This window comes from Phragmites australis, chromosome 4, assembly GCF_958298935.1.
Source record: "Phragmites australis chromosome 4, lpPhrAust1.1, whole genome shotgun sequence".
Classification (NCBI taxonomy): domain Eukaryota; kingdom Viridiplantae; phylum Streptophyta; class Magnoliopsida; order Poales; family Poaceae; genus Phragmites; species Phragmites australis.
This window is the reverse complement of record NC_084924.1, coordinates 47,480,887-47,502,485: the sequence shown is the minus strand read 5'-3', so window position 1 is coordinate 47,502,485 and position 21,599 is coordinate 47,480,887. Positions and strand designations below refer to the sequence as shown.

At 51.2% G+C, this 21,599-nt stretch overlaps 3 protein-coding genes across 3 annotated transcripts; 2 read left to right on the top strand and 1 right to left on the bottom strand.

Moving 5' to 3' along the window:
- Window positions 1–5,290: 5,290 nt before the first annotated feature.
- Window positions 5,291–8,354, bottom strand: LOC133916933 (hypothetical protein At1g04090-like). The gene is made up of 2 exons (XM_062360830.1): window positions 7,963–8,354; window positions 5,291–7,131 (listed from the first exon to the last, which is right to left on the bottom strand). Exons 1-2 carry the CDS (start codon window positions 8,069–8,071, stop codon window positions 5,585–5,587), a joined length of 1,656 nt encoding a protein of 551 aa, XP_062216814.1. The 5' UTR covers window positions 8,072–8,354; the 3' UTR covers window positions 5,291–5,584.
- A 258-nt stretch (window positions 8,355–8,612) lies between these two features.
- Window positions 8,613–10,944, top strand: LOC133914884 (cell division control protein 48 homolog D-like). The gene is made up of 2 exons (XM_062357862.1): window positions 8,613–9,120; window positions 10,385–10,944. The coding sequence occupies exons 1-2, from the start codon at window positions 8,613–8,615 to the stop codon at window positions 10,942–10,944; spliced, it is 1,068 nt and encodes a 355-aa protein (XP_062213846.1).
- A 7,542-nt stretch (window positions 10,945–18,486) lies between these two features.
- On the top strand, window positions 18,487–21,169 carry LOC133914520 (subtilisin-like protease SBT1.2). Its single transcript, XM_062357618.1, has one exon. The coding sequence runs from the start codon at window positions 18,522–18,524 to the stop codon at window positions 20,847–20,849; it is 2,328 nt and encodes a 775-aa protein (XP_062213602.1). The 5' UTR covers window positions 18,487–18,521; the 3' UTR covers window positions 20,850–21,169.
- The last annotated feature ends 430 nt before the right edge of the window (window positions 21,170–21,599 follow it).

Here is a 21,599-nt window from a genome sequence, read left to right as displayed (position 1 = left end):
CGACAACACTGAGCAGCATTTCGGATGAGGCAAGTGTCCTTGATCACATTGAGCCTATTATAGAGTAGTGTGTCTTTTATTTCTTAATTGCATGCTTTATCAATATGAATCCCATATTTATGGTTTATTAGTACTTTCCATATTATCTTTGTCGCATGTGTTGTAGTTTGGGTGTCGAGGTTAGAAATGCTTAGTTGTGCTGTCAAGTCGGGTGGGATAAATGTTAATTGGATTAATGGTCTATGCAACATAAACCGGTTTGGGTAATCTTTTGTAGCAACGTGGATCATATGGATCTAGGCAGGTTGGTTTGGTTGGTATGACTGCTGTGTGCGCATTGGGTGATATGCAAGCACCTGTTTTAGATCCTAAGGACCGGTTCTTGAAGCCTATAACCCGGCTGAACAGCGCAACTACGAGGCTTATATGGGTACGACCTGGCCAATTAATTAGATGTCCTCCATGTTCTGTACGCACCAGTGGACGGTTAAGTGGCTCAAGAGGGGGCCTCTGCGGTGGATGTAATCCCTGTTAGCGGTGAAACCTTAGTGGGTGCATATGGATTTGGAGGCGCTTTGTAAAGGCCTTGTAGTGAGACCTCGGCTCTACACCCTGGAAGTGTGAAGCAAAATAGGAATCACGACTCGTGGGTAAAGTGTGTAACCTTTGCAGAGTGTAAAACTGATTGATCAGTCGTGCTCACGGTTAAGAACGAGCTTGGACTTCTTCATGATTAGTGGGGAATCTTGGATGGTTGGTTTTGGATAGTCGGGTGGTGGTACCCCGATGAGTTGGTAGCCGGATATAGAATATCTGGTGAGTTTGGTAGTTGGATAGAATCTAATAAACTGTTTTTTTTAATATTAATGTCGTCACACATAGTAAATAGGACTTATAGGTTTTCTTGAGTCCTAAGTTATTTTGGCATAGATGAAGTGAATCTGAGTCAAACCTTTCTTGTCTTAGACCCTCATGTCATATTTTTTCATACTTGCGGAGTACGATATGTACTCACACTTGCTATTTCTAAAAATAAATGTTGCTCAGTTGGAGAAGACTACATGGAGATCAAAGAAGCTGAAGACTAACACGAAGACGAAGCGTCTTAGATTGCATTGCCCCAGTCGATTGCTTGTGGTGTGCCTTAAAGCTTTCGTTGGAGTTTTCTCGAGTTCTTCCACTGCTATTTAAAACTCTGGTAATTATTTCAATAAATTTTTTTCGATATAGAACTATATATCACTGATATATCACTGCATGTATGATAAAACTGATCTCCGATATACATGTGAAATATATTTGGTTGTTCTTTTAAAAAACCGGACGTGACATGAATACAATCTTCCCTTGCAGCGACCGGTGGATTCCGTTGGTCACCAACTTTTTTCTGTAGACCAGTTCGTATTGTGAAGTTACAAACGACAGTGTTGCTGCAATTCCAACACCTGCGGCTAACAGGATAATGCAGCGGAAACTGAAGGAGAATACAGCATGCAGAAAACGTGCAATAGCAATGACACTATCAAGTGCAGAAATCATGACCTGCACTGCAGTGACAGGACAGATATCGGAAGAAAGCACCTGTCAGATGCAACCATGGAGTTCAAGAATTTCACACGCCCTTCCGTGAATCAGTCCAATACAGTGAGAGTGAGAGTAGAACGCTGGTCCTTTTCCCTTTGGAAGATTGAAATCATCAATCATGAGTTGGAAGGCCTGTCCGTGGCCACCTTCCCTGGGTAACGGAGGGCGGGAGGAGCGCGGGGCACGGCCACGGGTCGCGCGGCTTCCCAGGCGGGGGATTGGAAGAGACTTCTGCCCTTGAGGATCCCGGCAGCCCATGGACTACATGTCGTTGCCCCTTCCCCGCGTACCGGAGCGCCTGCGCGGGCGGGGCGGTACCGTTACCAGGGGCCACGCCACGGCCGGCGCTCCCGTGTGCGGTGGCTGGCGTCGCTTCTGTTTTATCATCTGCCGAGGCCTGGATTCGCGAAATTCCCAAGCCGCGCGCGCGCCTCTGCGCACCTCGCCGCGGGATGTCGCCTTGCTCGTGATCGTCCATTGCCTTTCGCGGCTTCTCCTGTGCCAAAATGGTGCCTATTGCGCCTAACTTCTCGTCCTCGGCCAGTCGGCCTAAACCCCCCGGCATACCCAGGACAGCGACTTGAGCATTCGATTTGCACCCGGCGCGTGCCTAATCCCCCCACGATGGACACGCGCACTGCACCTAGCCAGCTCGGTTCTCCGTATCGGCCACGCGTGCTGCATATTTTTCTGCCTGCGACATGAACACGGCTTCGGTTCTAGCGTTCAACACCACACTTATCTACGCTTCGACACTGGTGAAACTCCCAACATCACGCGTGCTCAGCTGTTGCTGCTGCGGGAGAGTCGGAGAGAGAAAGGTAGAGGAAGAGAGAGAAGAGGACAGCTGCGCAGCTGCGGAATGGCGGCGGCGGCGGGGAAGAAGCCTCGGAAGCCGTACACGATCACGAGGCCGCGGGAGAAGTGGACCGCCGACGAGCACCCTCCACACCCTGCTGCTATTCGGCCACGACTGGAAGACTATCGAGCAGTTCGTCCACCTCGTCGTGATTTGTTTATGATAATATATCCGTGATTGAACTGAGTTACCTTTGAGATCAATAATTGAGTAGAAAATAAGATATACGATATATATATATTTGGATCTCCGAGGCGAAGTAATATACTATATCCTGTGTGTATGATGTTTTATATGTATCATCTCGAGTACAAGTAAGATGGTTAAACCTATTACAATATAGTAGATCGGATCTAAGCTAATCTAGAGTTGAAGTCGTCGAGTACCTCTAATGGCTATGTTCTTGGTGCTTACATTGAGTTGCGTATGCGTTGCTCTATTGTGTTGCGAGTTGTCTCTCTTTGGAGTTCTGAGTCCCTGCCTTATATTAGAGTTCTGACGCCATCTTTAATCTTAGTTGTAATCGTAGGGAGTCTTCCGTCTCGTCGGCTAAGGCAAGACAGCCGAATTCAGCTTGGTTACTAGTCGTACTCGAGTCGGTTAACTCAATTGAGACCTTCTTAGTATATGTTAGCGATCTCTGAGTATACCGAGTTCCACAATTCGGATCCACAATATCCGAAGCTATCCATCTAGTATACGATGTAGCTTATCCATATATAATATACTCCTTATGCATATATACCTCTATTCGACAGTCGTGAACTCCAGAGTAACGGTGCAACCTCTCTCCCGCAGCTGCTACGTTCGCATCCTCAATCGGCACTGAGCTCCTCAATTGAGCCTCGCCTCATCAAAGGCCTACCCGCTGCCTCCTCGATCGGGATCCTCAGAGGGGCTACAGTAAAATGCATTAGGCCCTTTTCTCAACCGTTAGATCAAAAATCAATGGATCAGACCTGATGCGACAGTAACCGATGGACAGTAGAAATCATTGCTACAATATAACGAAATACTGTTGCTGCAGTATTTATGCTACAGTTCCACTTTAAATCATTGTTCACATACTCACATTTACTGTTCCACAAAGGCCTACCCGCTGCCTCCTCGATCGGGATCCTCAGAGGGGCTACAGTAAAATGCATTAGGCCCTTTTCTCAACTGTTAGATCAAAAATCAATGGATCAGACCTGATGCGACAGTAGAAATCATTGCTACAGTATAACGAAATACTGTTGCTGCAGTATTTATGCTACAGTCCACTTTAAATCATTGTTCACACACCACATTTGCTGTTCCCATCTGCTACAGTAAAATGCATTGCCTTCTCCACTGCAGAGGATCGGGATCCCGGCCTCCTTGAGGGGGGGGGGGGGTGGGCGGTGGCCAAGGGGTGATCAGTATTTCATTTACCGTCCACCATGGACGGCATTTGAAATACCGACCACCCTTGCCTCAACGACGAGCACGTCGTCCTCGGCCGATAGCGCTCTGCCAACTAGTTCCAGTTCCATCCGCTGCATGGTTCCATCCGGCGTGTAGCAGAGCGTGGACTGGGCGTGCACCTCAGCTGGAGCTTGCGTGTAGCAGAGCGTGGACTGGGCGTGCACCTCAGCTGGAGCTTGCTGGCCAACCCATGGCTCGTTCATGGAGACACCAAACTGCTGGTGCAGCGAGGAACAGGCCGGCGCCTCACCGAGCGAAGCCTGGTTCGCCGACGCCTCGTTGCGGGATGAGACGATTCACCTCACATCGTCGCCCGATGATCCGCATTTCGCTCAGGTGTGCCGGTTCATCGGCGATGTACGTCTTCTGCTCCGGTGCGCTGCAGAGACTGCAGGGCATGGATCCTGTCGTCGTGGAGACGATCTTGCTGGTGCTAAGGAACCCCGAAGCTAACCTATCTGCCTGACATGCACAAGGCAACTGGGATTGTTCACTTCTTTTGCCTTTTTGGATACCATGGAACGGACGATAGTTTGCAGTACAGTTGTGTATATGTAATTGAATTGCAGGCTTTGGCCAGCTTCTCATAGTAGATCAGGTGTTCGGCAAATGAATTCAAGGCAGATACATGGATGTGCAAATAATTCGTGGGCTCTGTTTTTCAGATTCTTTCTAGAATTTTTTAGTTCTTGGCTCGGGGGGGGGGGGGATATAGCTCAGTTGGTAGAGCTCTGCTCTTGCAATTGGGTCGTTGCGATTACAGGTTGGCTGTCTAATTGTCCAGACGGTAATGATAGTATCTTGTACCTGAACCGGTGGCTCATTTTTTCTAAGTAATGGGGAAGAGGACCGAAACATGCCACTGAAAGACTCTACTGAGACAAAAAGATGGGCTGTCAAAAAGGTAGAGGAGGTACACTTTCTCGATTCAAGATCTCTGCTTCCTCTCCTTATTTGGATCATGTGCATTTTAGCCTTATTTCTATTTCTAGTTCGACTCCTCTCAAACTAGCCTTTTTGAGGGCTTTCATTCAAACTGAGGCCACTAGAAAGCAACAATTCAGCCGAAAGTTTGGACACATTAGCTCTCGTCTTAAAGTTCCCATTGACGACCCGGTATTTGAGGAATCCTATAAACGAAATTCTTTTGAGAAGAGCTTGCGCCTATGCAAGACTAGGCTCTCACCTATGTGGAACAGATGCTTCTACTTGGTCATCATAGACCAGCACGATTTAGAAAGTCGACGGATTTTCCTCTTACTATAAATTTCACCTGGATGCGGAACAGTATGTTTCTGCTCCCACAAGATATGATCCGTAGTGTAGAATCGATGGTAACTAGTTTTGAACTCTTCTTGCAAAAACTAGTGAACGAGAATCCAGTTCTGTGTGTGAAGAAACTAAATGTAACATGGTAGACACTTTTTTAAAAAACAATAAAGCATGTTTGGTACAATACAAGCACGATTTGGCAGTCACACAAGTGGTTATGCACCGCATCACTTGCATCCAGCTGAATAAATATAGCAATGTCTAACCTGACAAGTGCCTTTCATCATTTATGCTTTGCAGCATTGATCTAAAAAATCTAGTGGTAAAATGCTCTGGCAAAGCATATCATATCAGCCTTTTTATCAAATACAGCCTTAGGGTACATATATAGGTAACCGGGATGGATCATGAAGGCGGCAAAACCTAGCATCTCTCATCGCCTTCCCAGTTGTTTTTCTCCTTGGGTCCTGTAGGACCTTCCTCCTCGTACAATTCTACCGGAAGACTGTTAAATATTGCTTCCGCTGTGAACCGGAGAAAGAACGGTAAGAAGCTAAGTACCGTGTCTATCTCTGAACGCGAGTTGTATGTGATGGTCGGTCCCCACTCTCTCATGTACTGCAGCCAGCATGGTTCGACAACAGCATCTCCCAGATGTTCCGCAGATAAGATTTTATACTGCGTGCTCGAATCAACTGAAAGATCACTTCGTGCCACATCGTTTCTTACTCCAACACCAAGGTTCTCAGATCCCATCAGATAGCAGCCAGGGTGGGGATAGCTTGCATGTCCATTCCTCGACGAGTAAACAATTGCTTTGTTTCCTGAGAAGAACTCCAAATCACAAGCATCCACCCATTCACCCCCACTGTGCTGCGAGAAGTAGATAGATGAGAGCTCACCCGAGAAATTGCTTATTCGGAGGGTGAAGTGCTCCCAGTCTCCAACATGCCTACCGACTTTCTGTAGAGCAAAGCTTGCAAAACCAACCTTGATTGTTGCTGGCCCATTGAATGGGCAGAACACCCACATCGCAATGTCAGTGAAGGTCCCTCCATGAGCGGGCTTAACATGAGCATAGAGCTCAGCACTCTTCAGATTGCCAACTTTGACATACTCATTCCTGTCATCATCAGGCAGATCAATCCAGTACTCACCATCATTTGTCCCGCCAGCAGGCAGATTCGAGCCACCAGTAAGTATTGCATCTCCCATTTTTACACCTTTCTTGTACAGTGTAGCTCCGTTCTCAAAGAACCAAGAAACTGACGATGGTAAGTAGGTCTCTTGTGGGTGGAAGAAAACAGTGGGGCCATAGTGCTTGATTAATGCATGGATCTGCTCCAAGTTAGGCATGGCTCTCAAATTTGAGTCGAAGTTCTTCAAACAGGGAACTGTTGATTCCTCACTATTTACTGAACCAGTTTCACAGGAGAATGTACCAACTGGTACACCTTGCCCTGTCACCCCTCGGTGGCAAGGCCTTGTCTTCCAAACTTGGCATGAGCTTTCCATATTTACAATTGAACTGAAGTTTTTGCATGCATCTGTGAGGTCATGTCGCACACATCGAACTGCTTCCAGTGAGGGCTTCTTTGGTCCTTTAGTAACCACATAGCCAAGGGCTTTATACCCATCCGGCGGAGATGGCGACCAGAAGCAACCACATTCACTATTGTCATCTTCATTTAAGTCAGCACTAGTCCAAACAAGGGAGTAATCTAATGGTTTATCAAGGGCGGGCTTGCTATTAATCGATTGGTGGCTAGCCACATCCCTTGCCACAAGAAGAAATCCCTGTAAAGGTCGGTCATTCTGTTGGGCATAGTGCCCAAGGCAGTGGAAACCCTCAGGAACTTCTTCGGGCTCATAAAATGTAGCTCCTGAGCAGCTCCATATACTCTGGAATTTGGTAATATTTATAACATCAAGCTCTCCTATGCATATCGTGCCCTTAGAGAAATCCCCTCCTGGAAGGATTTGCTGAACAAAGTTAGTAAAAGATCTGAGTATTCAGTAAAGTAATCTATCTGGCAAAATAATGCAAAGCAAACATCTTGTTACATGCATTTATTTTTGTCGCTCAACTAAGAACAGAACTCCAGTTTCAAATACATGACAACAAAAGTACCGACTATAAGTTGCCTGTACAAAATAAGTTAATTACAGATTTTGCTCCCTGCAAATAAGTGAACGGGTAGATATGTCTTATACAGTCATACTATACGACTGCAAAATTTCCCTGGCTCCCTCGAGAGGACAGAAATATTTCAGCCTACAGTTGCAGCCTTGTAAATTAACTCCTCAAACTTCAGAGTAAATCAGACTGATCCTAGCCAAACTACTTCGCTACTTTCAGTACACCATTGCCGCCAACCATCACGGAATAACATAGAAAAAGGCATCCCAAAAATAATGGCAAAACAAATTCCTATACTAAGCCCATGGATAAAAAAAATTCATCTTTCGCAGGATTCTCCCTTTTTCCCCTCCAGTTTGGCTTCTAAAACCACCACAACGCAAGAGCATAGTAACAAAGCAGAATCGATTATATCAGTTATCATGTAAAAAAATTCCCTGTACAGAAAGGGAAAATAGCAAATCGGGAAAAATTTGAAAAAGGAAAGCAACAAATCTATCGATAATTCGCAAGAAGCAGATACAGCTCAACCACGGCAACTATTCACGAACTAGTTCAAGAATCAATCAGCCCGGATAAGAAAAGCATGGAAGAGAGAGAGAGAGAGAGAGAGAGAGAGAGAGAGAGAGAGAGAGAGAGAGAGAGAGAGATATCCCCGAACCTTGCGGCCACTCAGGTAAGGGCGCCGGCAGCTGAAACGGCTCGGGGAGCTCCACCCCGCCGCCCCCGGCGACAGATCGGCCGCAGCAGAACCAGCTCCACCCGCCCATCGCCGGCTCCTTCCTTCCCCTTTCCAGTCCACCCCCAGCTCCTCTTGTAATTATCGCACAGGTCAAACCGGCGGCGGCTGGCTCCCCACCCCCGAACCCCGGTCCAACGGGAGGAGCTCTAACACTGGTTGGGGGTTGGGACGACCGCCCCCTCCGCGGCGGGGTTGATGGCGACGGCGAGGGGCTCGGGGGTCGTCGCTCTCGGGTGGAAAAGGTCGTCCAGTTCGGCGTGGGAAGAATAAATTCATGCGTGCCGTGAAGGGGAGGGAGGAGATATTTCGTTGCGGATCCGTATGCCGAATTGTTTGTTGACACACGGACAAATAAGAGAAAATCTCTGAAATAATTTTCATGTTGACCCCGGACATATAAGAATTCCGAATCGAATCAAGATCATAGCCTGCTTCAATCCCTTTACGAAATTTTGGTCACGGTCGGAATTGACTACCGATCCGGTGTCCCAAACTGTTCGTGCTCGGTTTTTGGCATTTTTCCTCCGTGATATTGGGCTGGGCCGTTAGGATCTTAGTAGGCCGACACGATGACCGACGACGGAGCCGCTTCCTCTGCACCCGCCGTACCCAAGAAGAAGGCCGGGAACCGGCTGGTGGTGGAGGTGGCGACCACCGACGATAATTCCATCTGCAACCTCCACCCGGCCACCATGGACAAGCTGTCCATATTCCACGGCGACGTCGTCCTGCTCAAGGGCGAGAGCCGCCGCGACACGGTCTGCATAGCCATGTCGGACGAGCACTGCGAGGAGAACAAGATCAACAAGGCAGTCCGTCCACCTCGCCGTCGTGAACTCCAGAGCAACGGTGCCACCTCTCCCGCAGCTGCTGCTTTCGCGTCCTCGACCGGCACTATCGACGGCGAGCTCCTCGATCAAGTCTCGCCTCGTCAAAGGCCTACTCGCTGCCTCCTTGGGGGGGCGGTGCCACTGCCACGTCTCCCGGAGCTCAGCGTAGAGCTACGCATGGAAGAGCGCACGAAGAAGGCGGAGAGGGTCACGATGCCGCGCAGCCATTCACGTGGATCTTGGCCGTGTGAGTCCTATCCAACGGTCTGGTGGCCGTGCGAATCCTATCCAACGGTCTGCGAGGGCCAAGGTGGTCGGTATTTCATTTACTGTCCACCACGAATGGTATTTAAAATACCGACCACCCTTGTCCGTCACCGTTGACGGCAACGGCGTCGACGGCGACCACGCCGTCTTGACCTCCACCACGAGCTCCCACAGGTGCGGCTAAACGATCGGCCCCCAGATTTACATTTGCACCAACGGAGAGTCGCCCCGTGATGTCTCCTCGTTGGCGGCAAGATATTGTCACCAAGACCTTCTTCCCCATTAGACCTCCCCACGTTCATCAGATGGCTCCAGAGCTGCGTTGGTCGTCGAAGCTGCCGTGTATTGAGGCCACTAGTTCGCGCGGCCCCAAGGCTACCAAGCTAATTTCATAAGCTAGCGGGAAGCGGGGCCGGCCCTGAGGGGGTCGAGCGGGGCGGTCGCCTCGGGTTCCCAAAACCAAGAGGCCACTTTTCGTGTACCTGTGTATAGTATGCATGCCTAACAGTACGATAACAGATAGAACTATGTCTAAAATAGCAGGTAAGCCTAGCAGTCCACATGGTAGGACGCAAGTGGTATGGTTCCTACGATCCATAAAAAATCAAGTAATTTGCCTATCTAGCCTATTTATTTGTTTGCATATTTCGTGTTTTCTTCTGTCCATATAGTCCAGTTTCTTGCGTTTCGTGGGACCACGACTCCAAGGTGTCCCGCATGCCTGCAACTTTGATCGAGGACATACGTCAGTCATTGCCATATGAGTTTTCGTTGCTGATTTTTCTCCTCTATACTATCTACTCCATCTCAAATAGATCCGACTCTTGCTGAGATCATACGTTTGAAATATGAAAAGGTCTCCGCTCACTCCGATAATCAATAGGTCCAGCGTTTGTACTGTGGTGCTGTCACCTGCGAGCAGATAGATCCAAAGCTACTATTGCTACAAGCTACCTGCTATATGTATCGATGAGTAACTAGAGCTGCACATAGAAAATTGTACATAGGCATGTAAGTATCTCTACCTAGTTAGCATGTATTAACGCAAGCATACGTACGTGTACTCCGATCCCTCACAACTTTATTCCCGTAAGCATTTACGATAATTTCATTCCAATTTACCGTAACGGACGCATTTCAGATTGTTCAAACTTATCGTAAATACTAATAAACTCTACATGAATATTGTCTTTATAATTGATATATAAATATTTTAATATTTATGTTAATGGATCCATTTTTAGTTTCACCCAAAAATCACAGGAGCGGCCCTGACGTGAAGGGACCCGAGCTGCTGACCATGTGGTTCGGTGAGAGCGAGGTCAACGTCCGTGAGATCTTCGACAAGGAGCGTCAGTCCGCGCCATGCGTCCTCTTCTTCGATGAGCTTGATTCTATCGCGACGCGAAGAGGCAGCAGCGTGGGAGACGCCGGTGGTGCGGGGGACAGGGTCCTCAACCAGATGCTCACCGAGATGGACGGCATGAATGCCAAGAAGACGGTGTTCATCATCGGTGCCACCAACCGGCCGGACATCATTGACCCGCTGCTCCGTCCTGGCCGTCTCGATCAGCCATTATTGGGAAACATAGCTACCTTGACCAAGTCAACAGCTCGTGGAGAAAGTTCACAGGCATTAACAAATATATCTGGATATGTAGAAAGCAATGGAAAGATTGTGTTTTCTGCTCCACAACCAACCTGCATTGAACTTCACACCAGTCATACATATATTTTATGCAAAGCAACAAAATTTGCTAGATGCGGGTTTGCAATGATCATACATAGTTTTATAAGTCATTGAAAAAGCAGAATGCCATAGGTTCTATCCTGATTTGAATGTGGATTGCCTTAAAGATCCAGGAACTCAGATTCCAAACTTCATGCCAAAGAGTGTTCATATTCAAATTTATTTCGTTTTTTTTTATGATGATACTCAAATTTCTGTCGAGTTTGATTATCAGATACAATCATACAATGGCAACTACATAAAACAAGCTTAAAGGATCATTGATATTAGCAAAAGAGCACAACCATACCTCTAGAACCACCATCTTTTCTCCATCTTGGCCCTATGTTCACGAGAGTTATATCAGCTTCGTGTACATTATGGCAAAATTGGAGGTGTGTTGTTGTTGTTGGTGGTGTGTGTTTGGGGGGGGGGGGGGGTTCTTATGTTTACCTCAAAGTGTTTCCCCCATTCTTTATCCAAGTAGTGTCGATTGAAGGAGAATGGGACTCAACGATGATACTTGTATTGCCAGAGCAATCGTTTTATACATGGATGGAATGCAAAGGAGTGGAGGAGAGCACTATGCGGGGCAACGGTGCACGACGTAGCTGCATGGCATGCATGTAGTGCGCGGAGTGCGCTGGTGACTCGGTCTAGCCGAACAGAATCCGTTAACACCCCCCCGCAGTCGTTGCGTCGGGTGGTCCGACGGAGAGACTGGAGCGGAAAGCAACGAACTGAGCTGTCGGGAGGCCTTTCGTCATCACATCAGCAAGCTGCTAGCTAGTAGGGACGTGGACAACACGCAGGTCACCGATAGCAACACGATCCCTGACAAAATGGATGTCTAACTCTATGTGCTTCATCCGGCGATGATGTACTGGGTTCTTGGACATGTACACGGCAGAGATGTTGTCGCAGTACGCCACCGTTGCGGATGGAACAGCACAATGCAGCTCGCCCAGAAGTTGTCGAAGCCAGATGCACTCGGCCGTAGCGTTCGCGACGGCCCGATATTCCGCTTCCGCGCTGCTTCGGGATACAGTCGGCTGCCTTTTAGACAACCAGGAGACGAGGGCGTCGCCAAAGAATATGCAGTAGCCGGAAGTCGAGCGTCTGGTATCCGGGCAGCCGGCCCAATCGGCGTCGGAGTAGGCGGTGATGACCGGTGATGTCGCCGCACGGAGATGAAGGCCGAGCTCGGACGTCCCACGGACGTAGCGAAGAATCCTTTTGACAAGCGCCAGATGACACTCTTTGGGGCTATGCATATGAAGGCAGGCTTGTTGTATAGCGTGGGCGATGTCGGGTCGAGTGATGGTGAGATATTGAAGCCCACCAGCGATGCTTCGGTATTCACTGGCATCGCGCACAGCAGTCCCGGACGCGGAAGACAGCTTGGCCTTGACGTCGATGGGTGTAGCAGTGGGCTTACAATTCGTCATGCAAGCCCGGTCGAGGAGATCCTCGGCGTACTTGGTCTGCGACAAAAGGAAACCGTGAGGAGTCCGTCGAACGTCGATGCCGAGGAAGAAGCGAAGCGTGCCCATGTATTTGACGGCGAACTCGGCGCGGAGACGCGTGATGATGTCTTGGAGCAGAGCTTCGGACGATGCGCTCAGCACCATATCATCGACGTATAGAAGAAGAAATGCCGTCTCACTTCCACGCCGGAGAACAAACAGGGACGTGTCGGATCGAGTAGCGGTAAATCCAATGGCGCGGAGAAACCCGGTGATGCGGGCGAACCAGGCTCGCGGAGCTTGCCGTAAGCCGTAGAGAGACTTGGAGAGGAGGTAGACGGCGTCTGGTTGCTGTGAATCGGTGAAGCCGATTGGTTGTTGGCACAGCACCCGTTCATCCAGATGGCCGTGGAGAAAAGCGTTGGAGACGTCGAGCTGTCGGACCGGCCAGTTGCGTCCTGCAATCAGAGCAAGCACAGTACGGATAGTCTGCGGTTTGACAACAGGAGTGAACGTCTCGCCAAAGTCGACGCCGGGGCGCTGAGTGAAGCCGCGAACCACCCAGCGGGCTTTATAGCGATCGAGGCTGCCGTCGGGGTGGAGCTTGTGTTTGAATACCCATTTGCCGGTGACGATATTCGCTCCTGGTGGCCGAGGAACAAGACGCCATGTATGGTTCGCCTGGAGAGCATCAAACTCCTGCTGCATGGCCGCTCTCCAGTGAGGATCACGAAGAGCTGCACGTGCGGAGGCTGGTATCGGAGAAATCGCTGGGACGCTTGACGAAGCCAGGGCGAACTTGGGGTTGGGTTTGAAGATGCCAGCCTTTGAATGGGTGATCATCTGGTGGCGTGGGGGATCAATGGATGGCGAGCTCGGTGCAGCCGGTTGAAGACCTGGTGAAGACGGCGATGCAGAACGCGTGGAAGATGCAGTTGGTGAAGCCACGATCGGTGGTGATGCAGGAGACGCATTCGGTGAGGCCGTTGAGGGCGAGCGCGCAGTCTGCGGCGATGGTGGGGAAGCAGGAGACACCGGCGGGGAGGCAGGTCTCAACTGCAAGCGTGACGTCGGGGGCACCGAGTGGGTCGGTGAAGATGGTGACACGGGCGGTGTAGGCGTAGCAGGAAGTCGTCGATGTGGCGGGGCCGATCTTGAGTGCTGTGGTAGCGCGGGCGATTGATCGGGTGGAGTTGGCGCCTGGAACACAGCAGGAACCGGGTCTTCATCGGGTGAGACGCACGGACCGGACGCGGCGATGCTGCAAGGCTGGCGGAAAGGAAACCTTGACTCATCGAAGATCACGTGACGAGATGTGATGACGCGACGGGACACGAAATCAAAGCACATGTAGCCCTTGTGGTCAGCAGGGTAACCCAGAAAAGCGCAAGCCACAAAGCGAGGGCATAGTTTGTTCGCCATGGTCGCAGACTGGTTTGGATAACACAAGCAGCCGAACACTCTAAGGTGGTCGTAGGAGGGAGCAGAACCAAGCAGAAGCTCATGGGGAGTGAGAAGGCCTGTAGCTCGGCATGGACGCCGGTTAAGAAGGTAAGTTGCCGTGTTAAGGGCCTCAGCCCAGAACGCTAGAGGGGCATGAGCGTGGAGAAGCATGGTGCGGATGCTGTCATTGAGAGTACGAAGGGTTCGTTCGGCCTTTCCGTTCTGCGCGGAGGTGTATGGACAGGAGAGCTGAAAGGCGATTCCGTGGCGCTGGAAGTGTGATCGGAGAGAGAAATTATCAAATTCCCGTCCGTTGTCAGTTTGGAGCGCAAGAATTGGTAGCCGAAATTGGGTGTGAACGTATGAACAGAAGGAGATCACAATAGGCGCAACCTCAGATTTAGTGCGTAGAGGAAATGTCCATACAAAATGTGAGTAATCATCGATTAACACGAGATAGAAATTGAAACCAGAAACGCTAGGTACAGGAGATGTCCAGACATCTGAATGTAATAGCTGAAATGGAAAGTACGTGACTGAGGAAGAAGAAGAAAACGGCAGTCGTACATGCTTCCCAAGTTGGCAAGCGTGACACAAATGAGCAGCAGATTTATGACAGCGGAATTGAAACGAACGAAGTGAAGCGACGAGTTGATCACGGCCTGGATGTCCTAACCGTTGATGCCAGAGGTCGACGGAGGACGAAGAAGCCTGGAGTGCATGATGGAGCGCCGGCTGTAGGGGGTACAGATCACCATGGCTGTCACAGCGGAGAATCACCTGGCGGGTGCGTAGGTCCTTAACGGAAAAACCAGCAGGATCAAATTCCACCGATACATTGTTGTCACGAGTGAGAGATCGCACAGAAATGAGATTCTTAATCAGAGAAGGAGTAACAAGAATATTGTTGAGATGTAATGGAGCTGAGCGAGTAGAAATAGCAGAAGAGGCCATGTGAGTGACAGGCAAAAGGGCGCCGTTTCCTACTGTAACTGAGGGAGGGGAATGCAAGGGTCGAAGAGAATGAAGGTTACCAGTCGCCGAGCTCATGTGAGAAGAAGCGCCAGTGTCGAGGAACCAGTCGGACGGAGTTGAGCCGGCCGGAGGGACTCCGGCGGTAGACAGCGCGGCGAGGAGGGCGTTGGGCTCCCAGGTTTGTCCGGTGGTTGGTGGAGACGAGCCGGCGTAAAAAGCTTGCTGTGGCGGAGTGGCAGGGCGCGGGCCAAGCACGCCAGTCCCTGGAGCGCGGAATGGCATGGGCCACGCCTGGACCATGCCCGTCCAGGGATTGAACCTGGCCGTCCAGGGCGAAGGAGAAAACGGTGGGCGTGGCGGAGTAGGCCCGGCGCCACTAGGGCCACCGGTATTGCCTGAGCCACGGCCACGGCCGTGACGACGGCCGCGGTTGCTGGTGTTGACGACGCTTGTCGGAGTAGGGGGCCTGGCGCCAGCCGTGGCCACCATAGCCTGATTGGCCGCCATCTTGGTGAATTGGGAGTCGTACAGCTCCTCCAGCAGAAGGTGAGACCGAGCAGACAGGAAGGTGTGTGGCGGTTGCTTGGAAGTGATGGCGGAGATGACGTGACGAAACTTTCCGTTGAGGCCGCGAAGCATGTTCAGCACCTGGGACGACTCGGGCACAGGCTGGCCAATATCACGGAGAGCATCGGCGAGTTGTTTGAGCTTGGCGCAGTAATCGGTGACGCTGAGGTCGCCTTGAGTGAGGCTGCGGTATTCAGCCTCAAGGTAGACAGCGCGGTGAAGATGGTGGTCGCGGAAGAGGTCGAGGATCGCCATCCAGATCAAGTGTGTCGTCGCGCCGGGCGCACGGACAATTTGGAGAATGTCGCGCGACACCGTATTGTACAGCCAGTTGATGATGCAATGATCGATCATGAGCCATTCTGGATCGGCAAGCTGGCTGACTGTCGGCGGAGCGGCGAGATGAGAATGTAGGCCGAACTTGCCGACGACTGAATCGAAAAAGCAACGCCATTTTGGATAATTGGGATTGGCGAGGTCTAGGATCGCCGGAATGTGGGATTTGATGTTTACTGTCTGGAGGGAGGAGGCAGTGGGAGGAAGGTGTTGGGACGGCGCTGTGTTGAGACCGGCGGCACCGTCGAACGCGCCAGGGAGGGAGGCAGTAGAGGAAGAAGCATCATGGAGCGATGGCTCGAGGGAGAACAGGGGGTTGACGTCCATGAGTGAGAGCAGCGGAATGGAGTGGGCGCAGGCGTGTGGATCAACGCGCGCTCTGATACCATGAAGGAGAATGGGACTCAACGATGATATTTGTATTGCCAAAGCAATCGTTTTATACATGGATGGAATGCAAAGGAGTGGAGGAGAGCACTATGCGGGGCAACGGTGCACGACGTAGCTGCATGGCATGCATGTAGTGCGCGGAGTGCGCGCGGAGTGCGCTGGTGACTCGGTCTAGCCGAACAGAATCCGTTAACATCGATCCTTGAAGAACTACCCAAATGGAAGGACACAAATCAAATGCACGGCAAAACAAATCAAAACAAGGACACATTATGACATGGAAAGTACTTGACGTAGAAAATGAAAATACAGTGTTGCAGTGTATTTAACTTAAGAGGTCCAAAATACACAGAAACGGTTCCTTATTAGCATTGAGAGATACACCACTACTATAAGAAAAAAAATTCAGTCACCCAAATTCAAGGGGAAACAGGACTAGAGTAATTTCATCAATTATGACACTGCGTGTATGAGGAAAGCAAGACCCAGCCCAATATTGATATTTACAGCATAAATAAATACAAGAAATTAGCATTTGTGGCACCCTGCAAACAAAAGGAAGTGTGTTTGGGTAGTAAGAACTAGGTAATGCTCACGCATCCTTGCTTCAATCTCTGCAGTTCAGACTATCTGCTAGCTCATACCATTGCTGATAAACAACAAAATTGCTGTGGTTTTCCTCACGTGCTTCCTTCCTGACAACTTCGTTGATCCTAACTGATAAGATTCTAGATTCCAAATCCAACTACTCTCCTCCACGAGCTGAAGCTTTAGCTAGTTCAAGGAAGCGAGAACCTTGTCCTCGTGGCGCTAGTAGAAGATGTCCCAGTACCTCCTCGCATCCCTCTCGTACTTTTCTGCATCGAAAAAACAACCTATAGAGACGGCGAAACAGCAAAAGAGAAGGGGGCGGTTTGTGCGCAGCGAACCTTTCCAAAAGGGAGTGACGAGCCTTCCGGAGCTGGCGGAGGACGAGGAGATCCGCGCCGTGCCGAGTTGCTGCTGCACGCCCGTGGCCATGGCGTCCACTTCGAAATCGGATCCGCCAGAGGTATTACAAAGATACGCTGGTTCGGTTGCTCGTGTGTGTTGGACGCGATCATCGCGGTATGTTTTCGAATTTGGATGGAATTCACTCGTTTCTCGGAGATTTGTCGCGGGCCTTTTCCATTGTTTCATCTGTTTTTTAAGGGTTTTTTTTTATTTTATGTCATTATAAATATCACGGTTTTTAAATATATCATTACACTTTTGATATTTGAAAAGATACTATTATAAATCTTTTAAAATTGTATTCATGCAACTACCTTATTCTCCCAGCACATTTTATTATGGCGTGGATATTATTTTAGGAGGTTTGTAATAGTATGGATCTAATTTCAATAGATTTGTAATTGCATGGATTAAATTTTGGGAGATTCGTAATGCCATGGATATAATTTCAGGAGATTTATAATGACATATTTCTAAATATGAAAAATGTAATGGTATATTTTAAAACCATAATATTTTTTATAATGACATAAACTAAAAAAACTCTTTTTTTAATGAAAGCAATATTGGCGCCAGGTAGAATACTGTTGTACCATGGCGTAGAGGTCTCGATGACAGTTTCACGAGCTAGCCATGCCAGGACAGACAGACACCGAGCTCTACACAAACCCATGACTGGGGGAAGAGGGCCGGAGCCGCACAGGCGCCGCAGCGCGACGCACGGTCGGTGAGGACTTGAATGCAGGAGGAGCATGCCCATGAGAGAGGAGAGGGGAGGAGAGGAGGCGCACGCAGGGTGTGGGGGCGAATAGTTCTTGTGACTGTTCTGGCAGGCCGCGCAGGCGCATCATTCAATGAGCCGTGTGAGCGTGGCACAGCATGCTTCGCGTCCTGCCTGCGCATTTACCCCCGGTTCCCAGCTCCATCCGCTACCATTTCATGTAGCATATCCTCCGCTGGGGCAGTGCAGTGCAGCCGTGCAGGCAACCTAGGCAACAGAAGAAAATTGAAGGAACACATCATAAATGGAGTGGCATGATCCGGATAGTGTGAGAGGATGGAGATCCATGAGGCAGAAACAGCGAGACAGAGAACGATTTCCCTGACTCTGAGACGTCGTCTTCACGAATCACAGGGAGAGGATTCCTACTTGCACCACAGAGGAGTCAGTAGAGTACAGTGTCTATCCGTTTTGCGCGCTGACTCAATTACTACGGATACGCTCCCCGTCCCTCTTCCCGTGCCTACGTAATTATGGAGCTCAGAAGCGGAGTGTAACGATAACCGAGGCAATTTACTCCCTCCAGTTTATCCCGTGTGACTGCGAGCCTTGTCCTCACGAGACCTCCCTCCCCGTCTCAAATTCTCGCCACGCCTCCCGCGTTCCCCGGCGACGCATCCCTGCCGCTTCAAATATATCTCCAAACTCCACTGCTTGATCCCCCAACCATTGCAATAGCCATCAAGATTCGAGAAGCAACGATGAGCGCCAAGCTGTTCGTTTGCCGCTTCTTGTTCTCCTCCTCCTTCTTGCTTCCAGTTCTTGGCGCTGCAGAGACTCTGCAGAGCTACATCGTGCAGCTGCATCCGCATGAGGGTGACAGCGAGCAAATGTTCGCCTCCAGGCTCCACCGGCACATCTCCTTCCTTGAGAAATCTGTGCCCTGGGAGCAGGAGGAGGAGCCCTCCTCGCGCCTTCTGTACTCCTACCACACCGTGTTCGACGGCTTCGCGGCGCAGCTCGCGGACGACGAGGCCACCGTGCTGCGGGCGTTACCGGGCGTCGCGTCTGTGCGCGCCGACCTCCGGATGGAGCTGCACACGACTTATTCGTACAAGTTCCTGGGGCTCGACTTCTGCCCAACCGGCGCGTGGGCGCGGTCGGGGTACGGCCACGGCACGATCATCGGCGTGCTCGATACCGGCGTGTGGCCGGAGAACCCAAGCTTCGATGACCGCGGGATGCCACCGGTGCCAGTGCGGTGGAGCGGCGTGTGTCAGGGAGGGGAGCATTTCAACGTCACCAACTGCAACCGGAAGCTCATCGGCGCGCGGTTCTACTCCAAGGGCCACCGCGCCAACTACCCGACGAACCCGACGGAGGCGGTGTCGCTTATGGAGTACGTGTCGCCGCGGGACGCGCACGGGCACGGGACGCACACGGCGTCGACAGCGGCGGGCTCGACCGTGGCCGGGGCAAGCGTCTTGGGCGCTGGAGCAGGGGAGGCGCGCGGCGTGGCTCCTGGGGCGCACGTCGCGGCCTACAAGGTGTGTTGGTTCAATGGGTGCTTCAGCTCCGACATCCTCGCCGGGATGGACGACGCGGTGCGCGATGGCGTCGATGTGCTGTCCCTCTCACTTGGCGGTTTCCCCATACCGCTCTTCGAGGACAGCATCGCCATCGGCAGCTTCCGTGCTACGGCGCGTGGCGTCTCCGTCGTGTGCGCCGCCGGGAACAATGGGCCAGCGCCAAGCTCCGTGGCGAACGAGGCGCCATGGGTGCTAACCGTCGGCGCCGCCACCCTGGACCGCCGCTTCCCAGCCTATGTCAGGCTCGGCAACGGCCGGGTCGTGTACGGCGAGTCCATGTACCCCGGGAAAATCGATTTGAAAAAAGGCGGGAAGGAGCTCGAGCTTGTGTACGCCGTCGGTGGGACTCGGGAAGCGGAGTACTGCATCAAAGGGTCCCTGGACGCGGCCGCCGTCGCTGGAAAGATGGTAGTATGCGACCGCGGCATCACTGGCCGCGCCGACAAAGGCGAGGCGGTCAAAGAAGCAGGCGGCGCTGCCATGGTTCTTGTGAATTCCGAGATAAACCGGCAGGAGGACTCCATCGACGTGCACGTCCTGCCCGCGACGCTCATCGGCTACCGGGAGGCCGTGGAGCTCAAGAAGTACATCAGCTCGGCGCGGCGGCCGGTGGCGAAGATATTATTCGGCGGCACAAGGATCGGGCGAGCACGCGCGCCGGCGGTGGCGCTGTTCTCCGCGCGCGGGCCGAGCCTGACGAACCCGTCGGTGCTCAAGCCCGACGCGATCGCCCCGGGGGTGAACATCATCGCCGCATGGCCCGGGAACCTCGGTCCGTCGGGGCTCGAGGGCGACGCCCGCCGGTCCAACTTCACCGTGCTGTCAGGGACATCGATGGCGTGCCCCCACGTCAGCGGCATCGCGGCGCTCGTCCGGTCGGCGCACCCGTCCTGGAGCCCCGCAATGATACGGTCCGCGATCATGACGACGGCCGACATAACCGACCGGCAGGGCAAGCCGATCATGGACGGCGACGGCGGCAGGGCCGACGTGTTCGCCATGGGCGCCGGGCACGTCAACCCGGCGCGAGCCGTCGACCCGGGGCTCGTCTACGACATCGAGCCCGCCGACTACGTCACACACCTGTGCACGCTCGGGTACACGCACATGGAGATCTTCAAGATCACGCACACCGGCGTCAACTGCAGCGCGGTGCTTCGCCAAAACAGGGGCTTCAGCCTCAACTACCCCTCGTTCGCAGTGGCATTCAAGAACGACTCCATGTCGGCAGTGCTCCAGAGGACAGTGACCAACGTCGGCACGCCAAATTCGACATACACCGTGCAGGTTGCCGCGCCACCGGGAGTCAAGGTCAGGGTGGCGCCCACGACGCTGGCGTTCGTGGAGTTCGGCGAGAAGAGGAGCTTCCGGCTGACGGTCTCCGCACTGTCGCCGCCAGCAGCGAAGGACAGCGCGGAAGGGTACTTGGTGTGGAAACAGAGCGAGGGGCAAGGGAAGCACGTCGTGAGGAGCCCCATTGCCGTGACCTGGGTGGTGTAGTAGCACTGCACGACAGCAGCCGATCGAGTCGCTCGCTTGCTAGCATCCGACTTTGCAGCGAGTGGTGTTATCTACACACCTGTGTCCAATTTTTTTTTCCTAAATCGGACACCTTGAATTTGAGTCAAATTCTGATATGTGTGTTTATCCAGACAATGGTATTTCCATTGATGTATAAGAAGGGAGATCTTGTCCCTGCAGTAAGCGGCAAACCTGAATGTTTACGGCTTCAGAAGTTGCGAGTTTCAGTAGCTGAAGTCACCATGTCTAAATAGGCAATGTTCGGGTGTAAACACAAGATTCCTTTTTAGATGAATCTTTTTCTGCCTTGTCATTTCGTTCCCTTCCTCTTCCCGTTATCTATATTATCTTAAATAGTGTTTGTTTGGTGGGACAGAACGGATCCATCATGTTTTTAACTGTTTAGTTAGAGTTTAGTGGGATGAAATAGTTCTGAATTAAAGAATATTTTTTAAAGATTCGAGACGGATCCGTTAAAAAAAAGGCTAAACGCAGCCGTCCCGAGTGGGACGTGTCCCTGACAATGCGCTCAAAGTCCAAAATGTAATTGTTCCATCCCATCCAGTAAACAAATATCTATATATAAATGTAATCATCCCATCCCACATCACTCTCCAACCAAACACTACCTTACTAATTGGTAAAAAAAAAATCCTCCACATTCGTTGTCAAAATTTAGAAATTACCATATTAATAAAAAAAATAAGAAAAGATCTAAGGCATTGTTTA